We start from the raw sequence: 21,187 nt of genomic DNA on the forward strand, positions 1-21,187 counted from the left end.
CTGGTTCACTTAGAGTTATACAACATAGAATCCTATCCATGTACTTATCCAAATGTCTTTTAAACTTACACATGTGCAGCGTCCTCTATGTAAACATTTGCCCCTCATGTCTTTCTTTAAAACCTCTTTCCACTCATCTTAAAAATGTGCCCTCTAGTCTTGAAATCCCCCATCCTAGGGAAAAGACAACTCACATCAACTCTATCTATACCCCTCATTATTTTTATTCACTTTCATAAGGTCACCTCTCAACCTCCTACCCTCTAGTGAACAAAAGTCTCAGGCTATCCAGCCTTTCTTTCCAACTCAAACCTTCAAGACCCAACAACATCCTGATAAATCTCTTCTGAACCATCTCGATACCCTTCCTATAACTGGGCAATCAGAATTGGACACAATATTCCAGAAGAGGCCTAACTAATGTCCTGTACAATCTCAACATGACGTCCCAATTCTTATACTCAAAGGACTGAGCAATGAAGGCAATGGCTGTTAACTTCGTCCTACCCTCCTACCTTCTCCCCATCGACCTCACAGATTTGTTTTCTTTTCTCGAGAGGTACTTATCTCTTACGAAAGCCTTGTTTGGACTTCCCTTTGCTCCCCTCTCACTCCCCTTCACCCCCACCCTTGGACAGTGCAATCTGTAGTGATTGTAATGCGGTCAGAATATGAGTTCCCTGATTGGGGCTCTTAACCGGGTCCAAATAGGGAGCCCTGGCTGATGTATAAGAACAGGGGTATCAGACATCCTGTTCTCTCTGAGAGCTGGCTCTGAGGGAGCTGGATCAGTGTCAAAGACTGTCCATGAGTAAATAAAGGATGACTTGATGATGGGACACTGGCCTCTCTAGAGTTATTTCAAAGTCCAGATCCTAAACATCAGCTGCATTTAAAACATTCCCCCTCTTGTCACCACTGTATCTTGTGCCATTTTCCTTAAATCCGTGTCTTCCAACTCTAACTCTTTCTGTTAGTGATCATGATTTCTCTCTATCAGCTACATAGCAGGGAAATTGATGTTATATACAAGTGTCCATGTTAATACTGAGTATTTTTTTTACATTATGTGTTTCAGAAAATGTGGGACATGTGGTCAGAACATAGTGTTTGTGCACATCTTTCTGTTGATGTTCATAAGCCATTGGATCATTGTTACCATAGCCTTAGTAGGTTCATGAGTATTATCTTGCTTCTTCACTGATTTTCTTCAGGCACCATTGGTCAACATCTCCATGTTACCTACTGAAACAATTATCCTTCTCCCTCTTCTTCTGTTACTCTCAACTCCTCCTTCAGATATTGCCAGGGCAAGGCTGCCAGGTCTTCATTCCCAATACCTACAATAGGCTATTTTTTCTGATAATCCCTGATGAAGAGCTTATGCCCGAAATGCTCGAATCTGATCTCCAGCATCTGCAGTCCTCACTTTCTCCTAACTTTTTCTCTCTCTGTCTCTCTCTCTTTCTCCCCGCCTTCCTCTCTCTCTCTCTCTCTCTGTAACTACATTTGGCAACCCTTTCGTTTCCCAAACTACTACTCTTGATCCAACCCACGTTTTTGCCCTTTCTATCCATCCAGATGATTCTGAGTGCCTTTCACTAAGGGCACTCATCCTTGCACTCCTCATTCTTCAGAGTCCAACTCCTCATGTGTGTTGAGTGTAACATCTCCACATTAGCGACTGTAGCTGGTGAAAATGCCTCGCTTCTCAAATGAGGGAGGGTGGAAGTACTTTGAAAACGTCGGCATTATTTTCTGTTTCTCTTGTGCGATATTTGCGGTTAATTTAGTTGGTTGGCCAACACTGGTTTAAGAGGGTGCGTTACACAAAGCTGCTGATGGACGGTCAGATGCTGCTCTGGTTTGAGGCACTGGTGAGATTGTAATCTACATGACAAACCCCTGGACACGCAGAACAATAACAACTTGAACCATTGACCAACAGCGCTTAGAAATTCAAAATTATGTTTCAGAACACAGAAAGACATAATGTCCCAGAGGTACACGTTTCAGAGTGTTCAAAAGGTTGGGGAAAATCTGAGAAAATGCAGAACACTTTTTAGTTCAATTCCATGATTTGCAAAGTAACATTTAATCATGAATTTCACTTCTCCAGCTCTTTTAACTTTTGGAATGCAGATTCAGTGTAAGTTTCAATCCCATTTGTTTAAGCAGACATGGCACCATTAATCTCGTTCCTGGATCAGTGGTGCTGGAAGAGCACAGCAGGTCAGGCAGCATCCGAGGAGCAGGCAAAATCGACGTTTCGGGCAAAAGCCCTTCATCAGGAATAAAGGCAGAGAGCCTGAAGCGTGGAGAGATAAGCTAGAGGAGGGTGGGGGTGGGGAGAAAGTAGCATAGAGCACAATAGGTCAGTGGGGGAGAAGATGAAGGTGATAGGTCAGGGAGGAGAGGGTGGAGTGGATAGGTGGAAAAGGAGCTAGGCAGGTCGTTCAAGTCCGGACAAGTCAAGGGGACAGTGTTGCTGGAGGTTAGAAACTAGGATGAGGTGAGGGAAGGGGAAATGAGGAAGCTGTTGAAGCCCACATCGATGCCCTGGGGTTGAAGTGTTCTGAGGCGGAAGATGAGGCTTTCTTCTTCCATGCGTCTGGTGGTGAGGGAGCGGCGGTGGAGGAGGCCCAGCACCTCCATATCCTCGGCAGAGTGGGAGGGGGAGTTGAAATGTTGGGCCACGAGGCGGTTTGGTTGATTGGTGCAGGTGTCTCGGAGATGTTCCCTAAAGCGCTCTGCTAGGAGGTGCCCAGTCTCCCCGATGTAGAGGAGACCGCATCAGGAGCAACGGATACAATAAATGATGTTAGTGGATGTGCAGGTAAAACTTTGATGGATGTGGAAGGCTCCTTTAGGGGCTTGGATGGAGGTGAGGGAGGAGGTGTGGGCACAGGTATTACAGTTCCTGCGGTGGCAGGGGAAAGTGCCAGGATGGGAGGGTGGGTCGTAGGGGGGTGTGGACCTGACCAGGTAGTCACGGAGGGAACGGTCTTTGCGGAAGGCGGAGAGGGGTGGGGAAGGAAATATATCCCTGGTGGTGGGGTCTGTTTGGAGATGGCGGAAATGTCTGCGGATGATTTGGTTTATGCGAAGGTTGGTAGGGTGGAAGGTGAGCACCAGGGGCGTTCTGTCCTTGTTGCGGTTGGAGGGGTTGGGTCTGAGGGCGGAGGTGCGGGATGTGGACGAGATGCATTGGAGGGCATCTTTAATTACGTGGGAAGGGAAATTGCGGTTTCTAAAGAAGGAGGCCATCTGGTGTGTTCTATGGTGGAACTGGTCCTCCTGGGAGCAGATACGGCAGAGGCGGAGGAATTGGGAATACGGGATGGCATTTTTGCAAGAGATAGGGTGGGAAGATCATTAATGCAGAGCACAGGGTGTATAAACAATGGTTTCATGCCAATTTTATTATCCAGTCACGTGCCGGACTCTGGCATTAAGCATCATGTGATTTTGTCGTGTAGCTGCAAGAATAATCTGAAGGACTTGCCTGACACGTCTGTCTGTGAGTTATTCCAGTGTTTCTCCAGAGGCCCCATTTATTCCTCAACGAGGAACTGAACTGTGCCCATGGAACAAGTCCTGGGGAAGAGGCGACAAAGTGATATTGAAAAATATCAGAGCAGCCATGATATCATTGAATGGCGGGGCAGTCTCGATGGACTGAATGGCCTACTTCTGTGGCAAGTCTTATCAGCTAATTTGTGGTGTGGTGCAGACTCTGTCCCGGGTCAGCTGATTTCACTCGCAAGAGACGGACATTACGCCCTGTACTCCATAGCAAGGCAAAATGAGATATGGGACAGACCCTCCTCTTCAGGTGATCTTCTCTTATAGAGTCATAGAGATGTACAGCATGGAAACAGACCCTTCGGTCCATCCCGTCCATGCCGACCAGATATCCCAACCCAATCTAGTCCCACCTGCCAGCACTCGGCCCATATCCCTCCAAACCCTTCCTATTCATATACCCATCCAAATGCCTCCTGAATGTTGCAATTGTACCAGCCTCCACCACATCCTCTGGCAGCTCATTCCATACACGTACCACCCTCTGCGTGAAAAAGTTGCCCCTTAGGTCTCTTTTATATCTTTCCCGTCTCACCCTAAACCTATGCCCTCTAGTTCTGGACTCCCCAACCCCAGGGAAAAGACTTTGCCTATTTACCCTATCTATGCCCCTCATAATTTTGTAAACCTCTATAAGGTCACCCCTCAGCCTCCGAGTAGGCTGCAGATGTCGTATGTGAAGGGTTGAGTTTAGACAACATATCTTTGACAGTCAAGTAACCATCTGCCATTCAGTCACTGGACTGGTGCATGGTCATTCACACAAAATAGAATCCATTTCCGCATCAGGGTAATTCTAACCCGAGAGTGTGGTGCTGGAAAAGCACAGTCAGTCAGGCAGGATTTCTGATGAAGGGCTTATGCCTGAAATGTTGACTCTCCTGCTCCTTAGATACTGTCTGACCTGCTGTGCTTTTCCAGCACCACACTTTTCGAATCTGATCTCCAGAATGGGTGTCAGTGGGGGAGCACCTAGGGGCCAGCGACCATAATTCTATTAGTTTTAACATAGTGATGGAATAAGATAGACCAGATCAAACTGTTGAAGTTCTAAATTGGAGGAAGGCTAATTTTGATAGTATTAGGCAAGAACTTTCAAAAGCTGATTGGGGACAGATATTCGCAGGTAAAGGGACGGCTGGGAAATGGGAAGCCTTCAGAAATGAGATAACGAGAGTCCAGAGGCAGTATATTCCTGTCAGGGTGAAAGGAAAAGCTGGTAGGTGTAGGAAATGCTGGATGACTGGAGAAATTGAGGGTTTGGTTAAGAAAAAGAAGGAAACATATGTCAGGTATAGACAGGATAGATCGAGTGAATCCTTAGAAGAGTATAAAGGAAGTAGGAGTATACTTAAGAGGGAAATCAGGAGGGAAAAACAGGGACATGAGATAGCTTTGGCAAATAGGGTTAAGGAGAATCCAAAGGGTTTTTACAAACACATTAAGGACAAAAGGGTAACTAGGGAGAGAATAGGTCCCCTCATAGATCAGCAAGGCAGCCTTTGTGTGGAGCCGCAGGAGATGGGGCAGATACTAAATGAGTATTTTGCATCAGTATTTACTGTGGAAAAGGACATGGAAGATATAGAATGTGGAGAAATGGATGGTGACACCTTGAAAAATGTCCAGATTACAGAGGAGGAAGTGCTGGCTGTCTTGAAATGCATAAAAGTGGATAAATCCCCAGGACCTGATCAGGTGTGCGCTAGAATTCTGTGGGAAGCTAGGAAATTGATTGCTGGGCCCCTTGCTGAGATATTTGTATCATCGATAGTCACAGGTGAGGTGCCAGAAGACTGGAGGTTGGCAAACGTGGTGCCACTGTTTAAGAAGGGCGGTAAAGACAAGCCAGGGAACTATACACCGGTGAGCCTGACCTCAGTGGTGAGCAAGTTGTTGGAGGGAATCCTGAGGGACAGGGTGTACATGTATTTGGAAAGGCAAGGACTGATTAGGGATAGTCAACATGGCTTTGTGCATGGGAAATCATGTCTTACAAACTTGAATGAATTTTTTGAAGAAGTAACAAAGAGGTTTGATGAGGGCAGAGTGGTGGACGTGATCTATATGGACTTCAGTAAGGCATTCAACAAGGTTCCCCATGAGAGACTGGTTAGCAAGGTTAGATGTCATAGAATACAGGGAGAACTAGCTATTTGGATACAGAACTGGCTCAAAGGTAGAAGACAGAGGGTGGTGTTGGAGGGTTGCTTTTCAGACTGGAGGCCTGTGACCAGTGGAGTGCCACAAGGATCGGTGCTGGGTCCACTATGTTTTCTTATTTATATAAATTATTTGGATATGAACATAGGAGGTATAGTTAGTATGTTTGCAGATGACACCAAAATTCGAAGTGTAGTGGACAGTGAAGAAGGTTACCTCAGAGTACAACGGGATCTTGACCAGATGGGCCAATGGGCTAAGAAGTGGCCGATGGAGTTTAATTTAGAAAAATGCGAGGGTATGAGCTAGAAAGAGAGGCTAGAAAAGCTCAAGTTATTTTCTCTGGAGTGCTGGAGGCTGAAGGGAGACGATAGAAGTCTATAAAATTATGAGATGCAGCGATAGGGTTAACAGTCAGAATCTTTTTCCAAAGGTGAAATGTCTAAAAACAGGGGGCATGCATTTAAGGTGAGAGGGGGAAAGTTCAAAGGAGATGTGAGGGGCATGTTTTTTTACAACAAAGAGTGGTAGGAGTGTGGAACGTGCTGCCGACAGGGCATGGGGGGTGTTTAAGGGGCTTTTACATAAGAATAAGCAAGTAATGGAGGGATATGGACAGGCAGAAGGGGTTAGTTTAATTTGGTCTCATCTTTGCTACAACATTGTGGGCCGGAAGGTCTGTTTCTGTACTGTGCTATCCTGTTCTATGTTCTCTCTCACTATCTCTTTATCTGTAGCACCAATTTCTCTGATGTGTCATATCTCTGTCAGACTTTGAATGTTGCAGTTCAGTGCATTCTTTGACCAGAACTAGTCTTTTATATATAAGAGAGCAGTGATCAGGACATGCTCAAGAATACCAAAGGAAGGGGGAAACAGTACTTCATACCATCTGAGGAGAGAATTTTGAAGGGTTCTCTGATTGGTATGTTTGCCATGACAGTAACTGAACGAGTTAGGTAATGATTGACTGTTAACTGCCAAGCTTTCTGTCTGCGAAGATCAGAGCCCTGTGTATTAATATCTGGAGCTTCCAGCATGCACAAACACACATACATTCACATACACACACACACACAAAACTGACAATCGTAAATTGGTTGTTAGCAAATTTTTAGCATCCTCTGGGTCGTTTAGCAAATGCTGTCCAATTGTGGAATGATGTGGAGGTGCAGGTGTTGGACTGGTGTAGGCAGGGTGAGACGTCACACGACACCAGTTTATTTGAAGTCGCAAGCTTTCGGAGCACAGCTGCTTCGTCAGATGAGTTGTGCAATCACATCTAATGATACCTTGATGAGTTCAAGATGAAAGATTCCAACAAAATGCGTCCTTTTTCAGTAATACCGCAAGTTTTGCATGACCTGACAATTGTTCATTACAATACAATATGTTACATTCAAGGTTAATTCTTCGTCTAAAAGATACCACTCTGTTTGCCGTGTTAAGGTAGTATTGTATTGGATAATTTAACACCTATTAGATTTTCTGTGCACTAATATATAGGAATCTATCATGCCTATCCTTTCAGCCCTTATGCCATTATTATCCACATTAGCTATTAATCAGCAGCAATTTGTTTGTGTTCTTTGAGTATTTGGTGCCAAGTTTTTTTTCCAGAGAAAATGTACTTTTATTATTAAAAATAGCCCAGCATTATACATCATAACAAGTAACAAGTCTCTGGCAGTGAGTTTAAGAGAGTAATTGGATCGTGTGTTTCTGCTGTTTTTCAGAACCCACTTTAGCGGATGCTTTCTGACTGAACCCGTAACTTGCAGCCAGCTATTTATTCATAAAATACTTCATGTAATTTTACCAATTTATGTTCTTCCCATACAGCTCATGCCACACCAAGACCTTTGAACTTACCCCAGTGGTGCGGCTCATTAAACTGAGATTGGGATCTCTTATGTTTAGTGTCAAAGAGAGAAAAAAAATGGCTTAATTTCTCAACACGACCTCACAAAGAGAATCCTGGAACAGTATACCGCCCAGAATAGGCCATTCGGCCCATCGACTTTGCTCTTCTGTGGCTCAATTCCACTCCTCTGCCCTTTATCTGCCTTTTAATTCTCCCGCTATAACTTACCCAGTTCGCTTTTCAAGGCAATTATTGAATCTGTCTCTATCCTCCTGTCAGACTGTGAATTCTTTACACATCCTAGGAAATAATGACAAAGTAATTTAGAGCACTTTCTGCTAACACCAGTTTGTGACTGTGAAATGAATCAGTATAAATATAGACCCTTGTTGACAAAAGATTTTCTGATGCATTCATCAGAACAATTTGCAAGAATATTGTTACAAATGGGAATAAGATTCAATTGTACTTTAAGAGCAGAGGATGCTCTGTTCATGCAGTAAAAATTGTTGTTCCCCTTTGTTGTGAGTCATCCTGATTTGTACAGGATGAAAAATGTTGACAAAATGTGTCTTCTCACAGGAATGCTCCATTTTTGTACTTCAGATTTTTGATATGAATTGCTCTCACTTTCTTCAACTTGCAGAATAGTGTTAATGTGGGAAAGTCCTTATCCACTAGTGCGGCTCGGACTGCTGATACAGTGAGAGAGTACGAGGGGAAGGCCGATGCTTCTCGTTATCAGACAGAACAGAGAACGTTTCCAAAACCCCGGACTCAACAGGAGGAGGAACGTGCACCCTTCCAGAGAGACGGACCCAGGACATTCCTCTTAGATCTGGAGAACTTCCCTGATCTGTCCAAAGTGGATATTAATGGGCAGAACCCCAACATACAGGTACAGTAGTAAAGCTATTGACTCTTCTAGTGCCTGTATGTGAATGGCATTAGAAGATTATTATGGTCTATCAGCATCTAAAATAAGCACTAATGCTCGTTGACTTGCTTCCAAAAGATACACAAGGCCCAATTATCAGCAATATTCACCAAGAATGGCGCACTGAACTGGGCAAATTATTAATTAAATTTTATTTAAACAAACAACATTTTTATTTTTCTTTGAGGGAAGTGTTAAGTGAATTACTGTTTAAATTTCTCATAATGCTTTATTTTGTCTCAGCTTGGTTGTTTCAGTTCCAAAGTATTAAGATGTCTTTTGTTTCACTGTTTTTGTCTTTGAAAGTAAACATTTGTATTTTCATAGAGCATTTTATTATCATAAGATATCTCCAAAGGGCATTGAGATAACTTTTGAATTGTAATGTGGCAGCCAATTTGCACAGAGCCCCCTCAGTACAATTGATAATCATTCTGATAATCTCTTCTCTCAATATTGTTGGTCAGAAGTCACATGACACTGGGTTATCGTCCAACTGGTTTATTTGAAATCATAAGCTTTCGGAGCACTGAAGACTTCACCTGATGGAGGACCAGCGCTCTGAAAGCTTGTGATTTCAAATAAAGCCGTTGGACTATAACCCGGTTGATCTGACTTCTGACCTTGTCCACCCTAGTCCAACACCGGCACCTCTACATCAATGTTGTTGTTTGAAATTCTCAAAGTTGATCAGATGCGAAAGGGGAAGCAATGGCCTGGTGGTAATATTGCTGGACTGTTAATCTGGAGATCCAGGCAATGTTCTGTCGTTTCAGGTTCGAATCCCAACACGGCAGATTGATTTGAATTCAACATAAAAAAAACTCTGGAATTAAGAGTCTAATGATAACCACAAATCCAATTGATGGGGAAAAAAAACATCTGGTTCATGAATGTCCTTTAAGGAAGGAAATCTCTATCCTCGCCTACATGTGACTCTAGACCCATAGCACTGACCCTTAACTGCCCTCTGGGCAATTAGGGATGGGAAATAAATGCTGACCCAGCCAATTATGCCCTCACATCATGAATGAAATTTTAAAAAAAATTGCTTGCTGGGTGTTCACTATCGACTTTGGAATTGTAAATAAGAGGGCAGTCAGGGACTCAGGTAGCACTATCCCTGAAGATGGTACCTCTATCAGTGCAGCACTCCCTCAGAACTGCAATGAAAAAGTCAGTCTAGATTTTTGTGTTTACATCTCTGGTGTGGGTCCTGAACTCTTAGACTTCAAGATGACAGTTATACCAACTGAGCTCCAAATATCTGTTTTAACTGAGAGACAAAATACGAGGGTAGGAAACTGGGCTTAATGCTGGACATGCATATGGACATCAGTGAATTGAGGGATGCTAGGTTACGTTATTTTATTTTAGATTAGGAATAATCCTCGGCACTGACCTTAGTGACAACTGTCCCTCTTTATAGTGCACTGTTAATGTGCTGTGTACTCTCAGTTAAGAGCTTGGTCAACCTGTCTAACTTAGACTCGTTCAATTAACAAACATTATGTCACAATATACAGAAAAAGCAAATACTGCACAGAAAATCAACCAACATTATTTAAAAAGAGATGTCATGTGCGATTGAAGCTTTCCAGTTTTGTCTTGTGCAACATTATATTGGACATCCAGTAGTAAATGCTTCATCATAATTAATTAAAAAGCTGCCTCCATAGCTTAGCAAGCACTTGGAGATTTAGATTTATATTATATTTAGCTGAGTTAAAGAATTAATAGGATTTAAATGATAAACAGTTGCTTCCACTCAATACAGTGGCCAGCCAAGCGATGCAGATGGTGCTGTAAGAGATCCAATTGAATGCATGGCTGCATTTGATTAAGCTCATTCAAGAAGTGGCCTTTGCAGATCGAGCCCAGCCTACTGCTAGCTCGCTATCGTTTCAAGAATTCTGCTATTTTATCCATCTGAGCGAACTGAAGTAAAACAAATAAGCTCACTGATGGCCAAATGCTCAAAGATAACGCCTGGGAACTGTTTGTGAATTGTCCCCAATTAGACCATCTTGTGGTAGCATTGTGCAACATGACTCCATATTGCTTATATTTAGGGAGACCTTTGTGCTTCCAAAGAGCGACCCTAGTTGTGACAACCTCTTCAAATAAGAAAAAAGCACCTGTCCTCAAGGGCAGTGGTACTTAAACTAAGATCTACCGATCCCTATAGTCTATGGAGAGTTTCCAGCGCATCTGTGGAAGGACATGAGAGTGATGATGTGACAAGCGTGATAGTAACTGAGAGTGGAGAATGAACATTGGGACTGTTGTGGGAATCAGGCACCACCACCCCCATCTCACTGACTTCTGTAAGTACTTGTTGTTGGGGTTTCAATTCAGCGAAATTGACCGCAATTAATCTGATAAATACGATGAATGCAGCCAGGCTGGGGTACACCAGGTAGAGCAGGAATACAGGATTGTGACTTTAGTAGGGACCTGTCCTGACCAGATAGGGTGGCTCACACATGTGGACGACTTTTTATATTTTCTCTTTTCTCCTTAGTCATCTTACGATCGCCATAAACAACCCTAGAGGGGTCAGCCCAAGCCAAAACAGGTTTGTCTCCACTGCCTATCACAACTGGACCCCATCCAAGCCCTGCCCTTTATGACCCTTTCTGAGGGATTGTTGAGGAATGTGGGATTTCTTGAATGACAAGACCTCACCGTCCTCCAGGTGTTCCCCGTCAATGCAAAGTGCCCAATAGTACATTGAGCTCTTCGTTCAAACCAATAAAGGCCCACCTTTACTGTATCCCTATAGCACAGGAGGAATTATTTCCTTGTCTCAGCCTATGCTGTCTCCCTAATAGGTTTCAAGATTCACCAGGGATCCATCCACGTTCAGACAACCTCTTTTTGAAATGGTCCTTTAGGATCGGGAATGACTTGCTTCCACTCTCCATTCCAATGAGCTCTGTAATGGTTCATAGAATCATAGAAATACCTACAGTGTGGGAGCAGGCTATTGAGTCCACACTGAAGAACATTCCACCCAATTCCTATGACACTGCATTTCCCTTGACTATCCCACCTAGCCTGCACACTATGGAATAATTTAGTTGGCCAATCCACCCTAACTTGCACATCTTTGGACTATGGGAGGAAACCAGAGCACCCCGAGGAAACCCACGCAGACACGGGGAGGATGTACAAACTCCACACAGAGAGTCACCTGAAGGTGGAATTGAACAGGGTTTACGTTGAAGAATCTGGTGTGCATTCTGCAGACTCGGCCATATGTAGGAGGGGTGGGTGGTGCTTGAAGGGCTGGGAAGTGAACTGTTCAGAGGTTAAGATCAACTAGGAGAGAGTGTGGACTCCAGATGCTGGATACCAGAGTTGACAGTGTTGGGCTGAAAAAGCGCAGCAGGTCAGGCTGCATCCGAGGAGCAGAGAATCGACGTTTCCGGGATAAGCCCTTCATCTGGAAAATTGGTCTTGTGCCCAAAATGTCGATTCTTCTGCTTCTCGAATGCTGCCTGACCTGCTGCGCTTTTCCAGCACAAAACTGTCAACTCTGGAGGTTAATGCACACTCTCCCTATAAGTTCCTGAAAAACTCCCTCGATATGTTCAATGCCTTCCCAAATGTAGCTTCTCCATTTTGGTCCGTTAGAGGCTGGGGACTCCCACATTTGACCCCTTCAGGGATGCTTTGAGGATGTTTCTGATCTTCACTTTGAGAGGTGAAAAGCAACGAAGTCTCTGAAGCAAAGAAAACGAGAGAACAGCCAATGCTGGAAATCAGAAACAAAGCAGGAATTGATGGAGAAACTCAGTAGTTTTGGCAGCATCTGTGGAGGGAACTCAGAGTTAATGTTTCAGGTCCAGAGACCCTTCTTCAAAACCCCTGAAGTTCTGATACATGGCAAAGAATTTCTGCACAACATCATAATCCTTAGTTAGGAAGAGGATGGAGATCAAGTTTAATATAAATTTCATCTGCAAAGAGCTGCAAGAATGAGCAGTTTTGGGATCCATATCTAAGGGAGGACTTGCTGTCACTGGGGAGGGTCCAGAGGAGCTTCAAAATAATGATCCCGGGGATGAATAGCTTGTCATATGAGGAATGGTTAAGGACTCTGGGTCTGTAGTCAGTAGAGTGTAGAAGGATGGGGGAGATCTAATTGAAACTTACAGAATACTGAGAGACCTGGACAGAGTGGATGTGGGGAAGATGTTTCTGCTGGTTGGAGAGACTAGGAACGAGCCAAAGTAGCCTCAGAACGAAGTGGGTAAAACTGAGATGAGGAGGGATTTCTTCAGCCAGAGGGTGGTGAATCTGTGGAACTCATTGCCACAGAGAGCTTTAGAGTGAATTTAAGAAAGAAATAGATAGGTTTGTGGAGGGAAGGCAGAAGAATGGGATTGAGAAATGTATCAGCCGTAATCAAATTGCAGAACAGACTTGATGGACTGAATGGCCTAATTCTGTTCCGAACATCTTATGGTCTTAAATCAAAGATAGTCTTATGGTGGCTCAGTGGTTGGTACTGCTGCCTCACAGAGCCAGGGACCTGGGTTCAATTTAAGCCTCGGGTGACTATTTTTTTTAGTTTGCACATTCTCCCTGTGTCTGCGTGGGTTTCCCTCCCACAGTCCAAAGATGTGCAAGTTTGGTTGGATTGGCCATGGGAAATTGCTCCATGATGTCTAGGGTTGTGCAGGCTAGGTGGGTTAGCCGTAGGGGTTGGGTGGGTCTGGATGGGTGCTGTCCAGGGGATTGGTGTAGCCTGATGGGCCGAATGGCTTGCTTCCACACTGTAGGGGAGGCTATGATGGTGACCATGACAACTATTGTCCATTTAAGAAAGGAAACTGCCATCCTTGACTGGGTAACATGTGATTCCAGAACAACAGCAATGTGGTTGAATCTTAATTACCCCTAAAATGGGCAGTTAGGGACAGTCAACAATGCTGACCTTTCCAGTGGTACATATATCCCATAAAAGAAGAAAGGAAAGGAAGACTGCCAGGGATTTTAGGGATGCCGTGGTTGGAGAGCTGGATTGTAATGCAGAGTGATGTGAATGGCGCAGGTTCAATTCCCGTGCCAGCTGATGTTGACATGGACGTCTCGACTTCTCAACCTCATCCCTCACCTGCAGTGTGGTGACCCTCAGGTTAAATTCACCACCTGGTTACTTTTCTCAAGTGAAAGAGTGATACAGTGGTGACTTTAGCTTTTCTTTAAGAACGGAGACCAGTCCAGTGACAGGATTGACAAAGGAATCTCTAGCAGTCATTGCAAGTCTCCTCCTCAATCACTGCCTCCTGGTTACCCAGTTAGAACCCTCCAGAGTTGTAGAGCGCTTCCTAACCATCACAGTAACAGACACGAGCCTTTGATGTGACCCAGTCAATATCCCCATTGTTCTTCTCAGTCCGCTTCCCATTGGAACTACAGCTGATCCTCAGTCAGTCATCCAGTCTGACTCAAGAAGTGTGGTGCTGGAAAAGCATAGCAGGTCAGGCAGCATCCGAGGAGCAGGAGAGTCAATGTTTCGAGCATAAGCTCTTCATCAGGCGTTTCTGATGAAGCGCTTTATGCCTGAAATGTCGACTGTCCTGCTCCTTGGATGCTGCTTGACCGGCTGTGTATTTCCAGCACCACACTTTTTGACTCTAATCTCCAGCATCTGCATTCCTCACTTTCTCCATCCAGTCTGACTGTCCACACTCTCTTATCCATTGAATTTACTGTTGAGTGATTCACCTTCTTATTAAAAATAAACACCTCTATTGTATCAGACTGGTCACACTTTTTCAGACAAATACGTGTTTATTTTCTATACATGCCGCAAGAGGCTTTGTTTAAAAATAAAAGAAATTAATGCTAACACACCTTTACAAATGGTTGTTCATTTGGACATTTACCTCAAGTTATTTTTCTTATTATTCCAAAAGCATCATCTGACCCTACTCTGTCTCCTGGGGCAATTGCTATTTCCCAAAATACATATTCCACACACACAAGCTAAACATCATCAATGCATTTCTACACGTTTCTAATCTCTAAAACTTGTTTTCTTGAAAGTCTTATTGAAGCACTCTTTACATGTAGGGATTTCATATCGTGGCTGGTATACAGTGTTATAATGCAGACAGTGGTGTGCACGACTGTGAATATATTTGAAAAGTGGTCTTTCAATCTAAAATGTTTGAAAATTTACAGAGGTTCAAGGATATGAGCACTTTGCAGTTGTTTCTCAGCTGTACACACACATATACTTAAATACAAGATGGCAGGGGAACAGGATGCTCTCGTCAGAGCTCATCCACTCTGCCTGTTCTTTCTCTACTTCTCTTCTCTTTTTCTCCTCTTCTCCTTCTCTTCTCCTTCTCTTCTCCTCTTCTTCTCTTTTCTTTCCTCTTCTTCTTCTCTCCACTTTTCTTCTTCATTTTCCTCCTCTATCTCTTTTCTTTATTTTACTTCTCTTTTCCCTTTTCTTCTCCTTTTTCTTTCTTTGTACTGAACATTTATTTCTGTAATGCTGGACATTTTGTTTTCCTATTGTAGGCTAGGTACTTTTGTGTTTAAATTGGTGTTGGAGTTGGTCATTGATAAACCTTTCACTGTACTCATGGAAATTCCCATGCTATATATTACAGGCGTAGAATCTGAAGGCTAGTGATATTGATTTTCACCATGTTGCATGAAAATGGGAGACAAATCTCATGAGGGCTATCTGATTCATACCACTCTTTGGTTTTGAAGCTATTTTATAAGTCTAATATTGGGATCGCAAGGCTGCAAAATGCCTAAGTAGAGAGTGAGATGTTGTTTTTTGAGCTTGTGTTGTGTTTTATTGGAACATTGCAGCAGGTCCAGTGTAAAAATGTTAGCACGAGACCAAGGGGGTTTATCAAAATGGCAAGGAAATAGCGAACTGGTCGTGTTTAATTGGGTCTACTACAGTCTTTCTCATTCATCGATGAGTGTAGGTATCTGCTTACATCACAAACCTAGCTTTTAACTGTCAAAATTACAAAGTTCAAATTACAATCTTTCCATTATTTCGGTGGTTTAAATCCAATATGATTAGAATGATTAGAATCCCTACAGTGTGGGAACAGGCCCTTCAGCCCAACAAGTCCGCACCGACCCTCCAAAGAGCAACCCGCCCAGATCCATTCTCCTACATTCACCCCTGACTAATGCACCTCACACTACGGGCAATTTAGCACAGCCAATTCACCTGACCTGCACGTCTTTGGATTGCGGGAGGAAACCGGAGCACCCGGAGGAAACCCACGCAGACACGGGGAGAATGTGCAACTCCACACAGACAGTTGCCCGAGGGGGGAATCGAACCCAGGTCTCTGTGAGGCAACAGTGCTAGCCACTGGGCCACCGTGCCACCCCGATTTGTTTTCTAAAAACAACATTCCGAATATACACACAGCTATCATGCCCTAACTTTATGTTAAGATAGAATCCATACACTTCAGAGCAGAACTTGCCAACACACTGTAAATAGCAAATGATGTATAAAAGAAATGCTGGTGTCAGAAACCAAGTGTTGTGTCAGCTACCCGTTAGTGGCATCCCCGGGGAATCCATGACCTTTATCGGCAGTATGGAAAGACTTGCAGTTTTACAGTATCTATCGTACCAATTCTGGATGTCTCCAAGTGCTTGATGGTTGTTGAAGTGTTTTTGGATTCACGCTGACTGATGTCGGCAACGCAGCAGATAATGTCTGCTCAACAAACACCCACAAGCGACAAAGTAATGACGATAAGATCATCTGTTGGCAAAGAGGTAAGTCTTGATCAGAGTACACAGGCGATCACACCCGGAGTACTGTGTACAGTTTTGGTCTCCTCACTTGAGAAAGGCTGTCCTGGCTCTGGATGGGGTGCAGAGGAAGTTCACTAGGTTGATTCTGCAGTTGAGTGGGTTGGGTTATGAGGAGAAATTGAGTAGACTGGGACTCATTGGAATTTAGAAGATTGGGGTGGGAGGGTGGGGGTCTTATAGAAGCATGCAAAATTATGAAGGGAATGGCTAAGATAGAAGCAGGGAGGTTGTTTCCACTGGTGGGTGAAACTAGAACTATGGGGCATAGCCTCAAAATAATGGGAAGCAGATTTAGGGCTGAGCTGAGGAGGAACTTCTTCACCCAAAAGGTTGTGAATCTGTGGAAATCCCTGCCCAGGGAAACAGCGAAGGCAACCTTGTTGAATGTTTTTAAGACAAAGATAGATTTTTGAACAGTAAAGGAATGAAGGGCTATGGTGAGAGGGCAGCTAATTGGAGCTGAGGCCATGAAAAGATCAGCCATGATCTTATTGAATGGTGGGGCAGGCTCGAAGGATCAGACAACCTACTCCTGCTCCTGTGTCTTATGTTCTCAACATCTCATCTCCAAGTTGGTTCTTCAGACAGTACGGCACTCTCTCAGTGCTGCACTAGAGGGTCAGCTGCACTCAAGTCTTTGGAATGGGATGATGAACCTATTGTAATTGGAAGAATCAGTCTTGAGACCAAAAGACAAGGGAGCAGGAGTAGGCCATTCAGCTCATCGAGTCAGCTCACCATTCAATGAGATTGTGGCTGGTCTGATCATCGTCAACTCCCCTTCCCTGAATCCTTGATGCCCTTACTGATTAAAACTTCCTCTGTCTCAGCCTTGAATGTACTTTATGTGTCAGCCCTGTGTGGTGAAGAATTCCACAGATTGACTTCCCTCTGTGTACAGTAATGCTCCACTTCCATGATTCCCTGGGTCACAAGACAAAGCAAAACCATCTTTACAATTACTAAAATGGCCCAGTCAGTAACCGAGAAGTATGCACACTTGTTTGTCTAAGTACCCCCGCCTGCAGGTACAGTTCAGAAAAGAATCAGAATCCTCTGCAAAGTTTGGCCGCCTTGAGAAAAAAAAACACTTTGGCCAATGGATTGTTTTTGAAGGAGAGTAGGATGAAGCATAGAACATTCTAAAGTCTGTTGTTGTGATGTTTTGGCATGTGTCAGTCATCATTGACCATACACAGTCATCACTGGAATCTTGGCAGACACAGCTTGCTCAGGAGATACAATTTTGAGAAGGTTGTCCAATCACTCTTGCAGAATAACAAGTACTTTTCACTCTGAACTCAACAAGGCGGGGGGGTTATCTTAGAAATAGGGGAAATCAGCTGGGACGCCCTTCCTCACAGGCTTTTCGTTGCCCCACTAATTCCAAATTCCAAAGCAGTCTCCATTCCAACACTGTTCAAACACAGTGACCACGAATGAAAGGGAAAGGAACTGCCATCCTTACTTGGTCTAGACTGCACGTAACTCCACACCCACGGCAATGTGGTTGATGCCCCTATCCCTTAGATGAAAAGAAAAAAAGAAAAATAAGCAAAGCAAGCAGTTATTGTCGGTCAGGTAATTTCTAATTTAAAGAAAAGAACTCCAGTGCCCACAATGACGAGTTTTAAAGAAATCACAAAACTTGAAATGAAACCATGTTTGCATAACCTTTCAATATCTAAACCTTCAACAAATATCAAACGTGAAGCGTCTTTGGAGGAACACAATCTTCTAATTCACAGATGAAAGGGGGTGGCACAGTGGCTTAGTGTTTAGCACTGCTGCCTCACAGCACCAGGGACTCTGGTTCAATTCTAGCCTCAGGCAGCTGTCTGTGTGAGGTTTGCACATTCTCCCTGGGTCTGTGTGGGTTTCGTCCGGGTGCTCCGGTTTCATCCCACAGTCCAAAGATGTGCAGGTTAGGGAGAATTGGCCAAAGCTAAATTGCTTCGTAATGCTCAGGGGTGTGTAGGCTAGATGGGTTAGCTATGGGGAAATGCATGGTTACAGGGATTGGGTGAGTCTGAGTGGGATGCTCTTCAAAGGATCAGTGTGGACTCAATGGGTCTGCTTCCACACTGTAGGGATTCTATGAATGGAAGTGTCACCCTGTGATAAAAGCACTGAAGATAATCCCTATGCCAACTAAAAGTGACCTTTTCCAGCCACATTTGCTGAGTAGATTGGCAATGTTAATGAAGCTGAGAGTAGTTTATTGAAGGCAATTAAGTGAGAAATGATGATGAACCCTCCTGACTGAGTCGATGGATTGTCTCTTGGTTTTGGAGATGATGGCCAGTTCCCTAAGTAGAGACAAAATAACTGCAGATGCTGGAATCCAAGGTAAACATCTCTTCCTCAGGCAGCTGAGGAAATTTGGCATGACGGCGAATACCCTTGCTAACTTTTATAAGTGTGCCATCGAGAGCATTCTGTCTGGATATATCACTACCTGGTATGGCAACTGTACCATTCAAGATCGAGGACAGTTACAGAGAGTGGTGAACCCGGCCCAGACAATCACAAAGGCCAACCTCCCATCTACAGAATCCATCTACCAGACCCACTGTCAAGGAAAGGCCGCCAGCATTCTCAAAGATCCATCCCACCCTGGCAAAGTTTTTCTATAACCTCTCCCATTAGGGAGAAAGTACAGAAGCCTGAATACACGCACCAGCCGGTTTCATAACAGTTTCTACCCTACTGTTGTTAGAATACTGAATGGACTTACAAAACTCGTTAACAATCGCCTGTACCTGTGTTTTTGTTTTTGCTGCTGTTTACCTATTATTTACTTCTCTATGCTACTTAATTCTGTAATCTGCCTGTATTGCTCACAAGACAAAGCTTTTCACTGTGTCTCGGTACACATAACAATAAATTCAATTCAATTCAATTCAACAAGCAGGAGGCTGGGAGAACACAGCAAGCCAGGCAGCATCAGGAGGTGGAGAAGTCAACATTTTGGGTGTAACTGTTCATCAGGATAACCTGCCATCATCTTTTTTGGGGACAGTATTTATTACTGTGTAAGGAATTGTGTAAACAGCAAAGATAACAATTAAAATTCTGTGGTCATTGATAGATTGGGCTTGGAGTGCAGGGTGAACATGACCCCTGAGTGACCCACTGAGAGGTTTAGGCCATTCATTCTCTCAACTCTCTTTCACCATTTTAACAACACCATGGCTGCTGTTTGACCTTGATGTCTCTTTACTGGCAGGTCCCTCTTGATTCCTGCAGTGTTCAATTTTAACTCCGTCAAAACTTCAATCATTTAGAGATAAAATTGGACCCCCCCAGTGCAATCAGTCTCGGCCTTGGATATGCTCAAGGGCTGAGTGACCACTGCTCCCTGTGTTGGAGACTTTGAGGGATCCATAACCCTCTCAGTCAAGTAACTTGTTTTCATCTCAATCTGAAATGGCTGCCCCCTTTCCCTGAGATTATACCTGCAGTTCTATACTCTCCAGCAGGGGCATCGTCCTCTCAGCAGACTACTCTACTCTGGCAAGCTTTCTCAGAATTCCAATGTTTTGTCACAGCGATAAGAAGAATGCCCATGATTCCTGTACCTTCTTCAAAGGTAGAACGTCTGAAAAAGTGTGTACCAGATATAGGGGGATGGAAGAGCAGCTCTCACTGGCATTACAGTGAAAGGCTTATGCCGGAAATGTTGACTGTACTGCTCCTTGGATGCTGACTGACCTGCTGTGCTTTTCCACTGCGACACTTTTCGACAATGAAAGGTATAGCCCTACCAGACCACAGGGCTGCTCTCATACAAGAGTGGACTGGTTGGACCGTAGGGTCTATTTCTGTGCTGTGTGACTCGATGGTGGTTTAACCTGAGGGTCACCACACCTCAAAAGAGTCCTTGATAATAACTATCTCAGCCAGTGCAGGAATTGAACCAACACTGTTGGCATCAAACTGTATTATAAACCAGCTGTCCAGCCAACTGAGCTAACCGGTACGTGGGGCTGCCATGATAGATGCTGGAAACACTTAGAACGTAAGGGCTTTGTGACCCTGACTTTCTTAATAGTTATTGGGCGACAGTGTTAGCAGCAAGTTCAGATAATTCTGCGACAGGCAGTTGAAATAGCAATGGATAGAAAACTGTTCAATTATGCAAATAAAAAATAAAATGAAAAATTGGAAATGAAAACTGTTGTGCAATTGGAATCCTGGCAATGCAGTTAGTGAAATCTTTGTTGTGATAAATTAAACAGCAAATACAACGTTTTACCCAACAACTAAGATGTTTTATATTTTTATTAACACAAGAAAAATCGTCAAGAAAGTAAAAGAGCGTGAATTTGATCACATGATCTTCATGATATCTTGGAGCTGCACGTCACTAAGCATAAATAACACCGTGTGTGGGTGGAACTACACTAAGCTGCACCACCCCTGGCTAAATGCATTTTAGAATGATGTGGAGAAGCCGGTGTTGGACTGGGGTGGACAAAGTTAAAAATCACACAACACCAGATTATAGTCCAACAGGTTTATTCGAAAGCACTAGATTTCGGAGTGCTGCTCCTTCATCAGGTGGTTGTGGAGTGTAAGATCGTAAGACACAGAATTTATAGCGTGATGTAACTGAAATTATATGTTGAAAAAGACCTGGATTGTTTGATTCTAATCTTAAAAAAGGGATTTACAGAATCATACATGGATTCATGCAGTTTTTGAAAGAAACAAAATGTAATTCTGCAAATACAAATTCACCACAAAAACTTATATGGGTGTGTGTGTGCGTGCACGCGTGCGCTGGGGTGGGGTGTGGAGGGGTGGGG

General features: G+C 43.8%; 1 protein-coding gene across 3 annotated transcripts in view; it reads left to right on the forward strand.

Moving 5' to 3' along the window:
• The window catches only part of ism1 (isthmin 1), a 97,332-nt gene that overhangs the window by 40,796 nt on the left and 35,349 nt on the right, over positions 1-21,187 (forward strand). For all 3 annotated transcript variants that reach the window (XM_087991672.1, XM_087991673.1, XM_043696868.2), the window contains exon 2: positions 8,259-8,510. In XM_087991672.1, coding sequence (XP_087847798.1) covers positions 8,259-8,510 — 252 coding nt within the window. The remainder of the gene's footprint in view (positions 1-8,258; positions 8,511-21,187) is intronic.

This window comes from Chiloscyllium plagiosum, unplaced genomic scaffold (genome assembly GCF_037043375.1).
Source record: "Chiloscyllium plagiosum isolate Xiang-an unplaced genomic scaffold, Cpla_swu_hap1 HiC_scaffold_10, whole genome shotgun sequence".
Lineage (NCBI taxonomy): Eukaryota > Metazoa > Chordata > Chondrichthyes > Orectolobiformes > Hemiscylliidae > Chiloscyllium > Chiloscyllium plagiosum.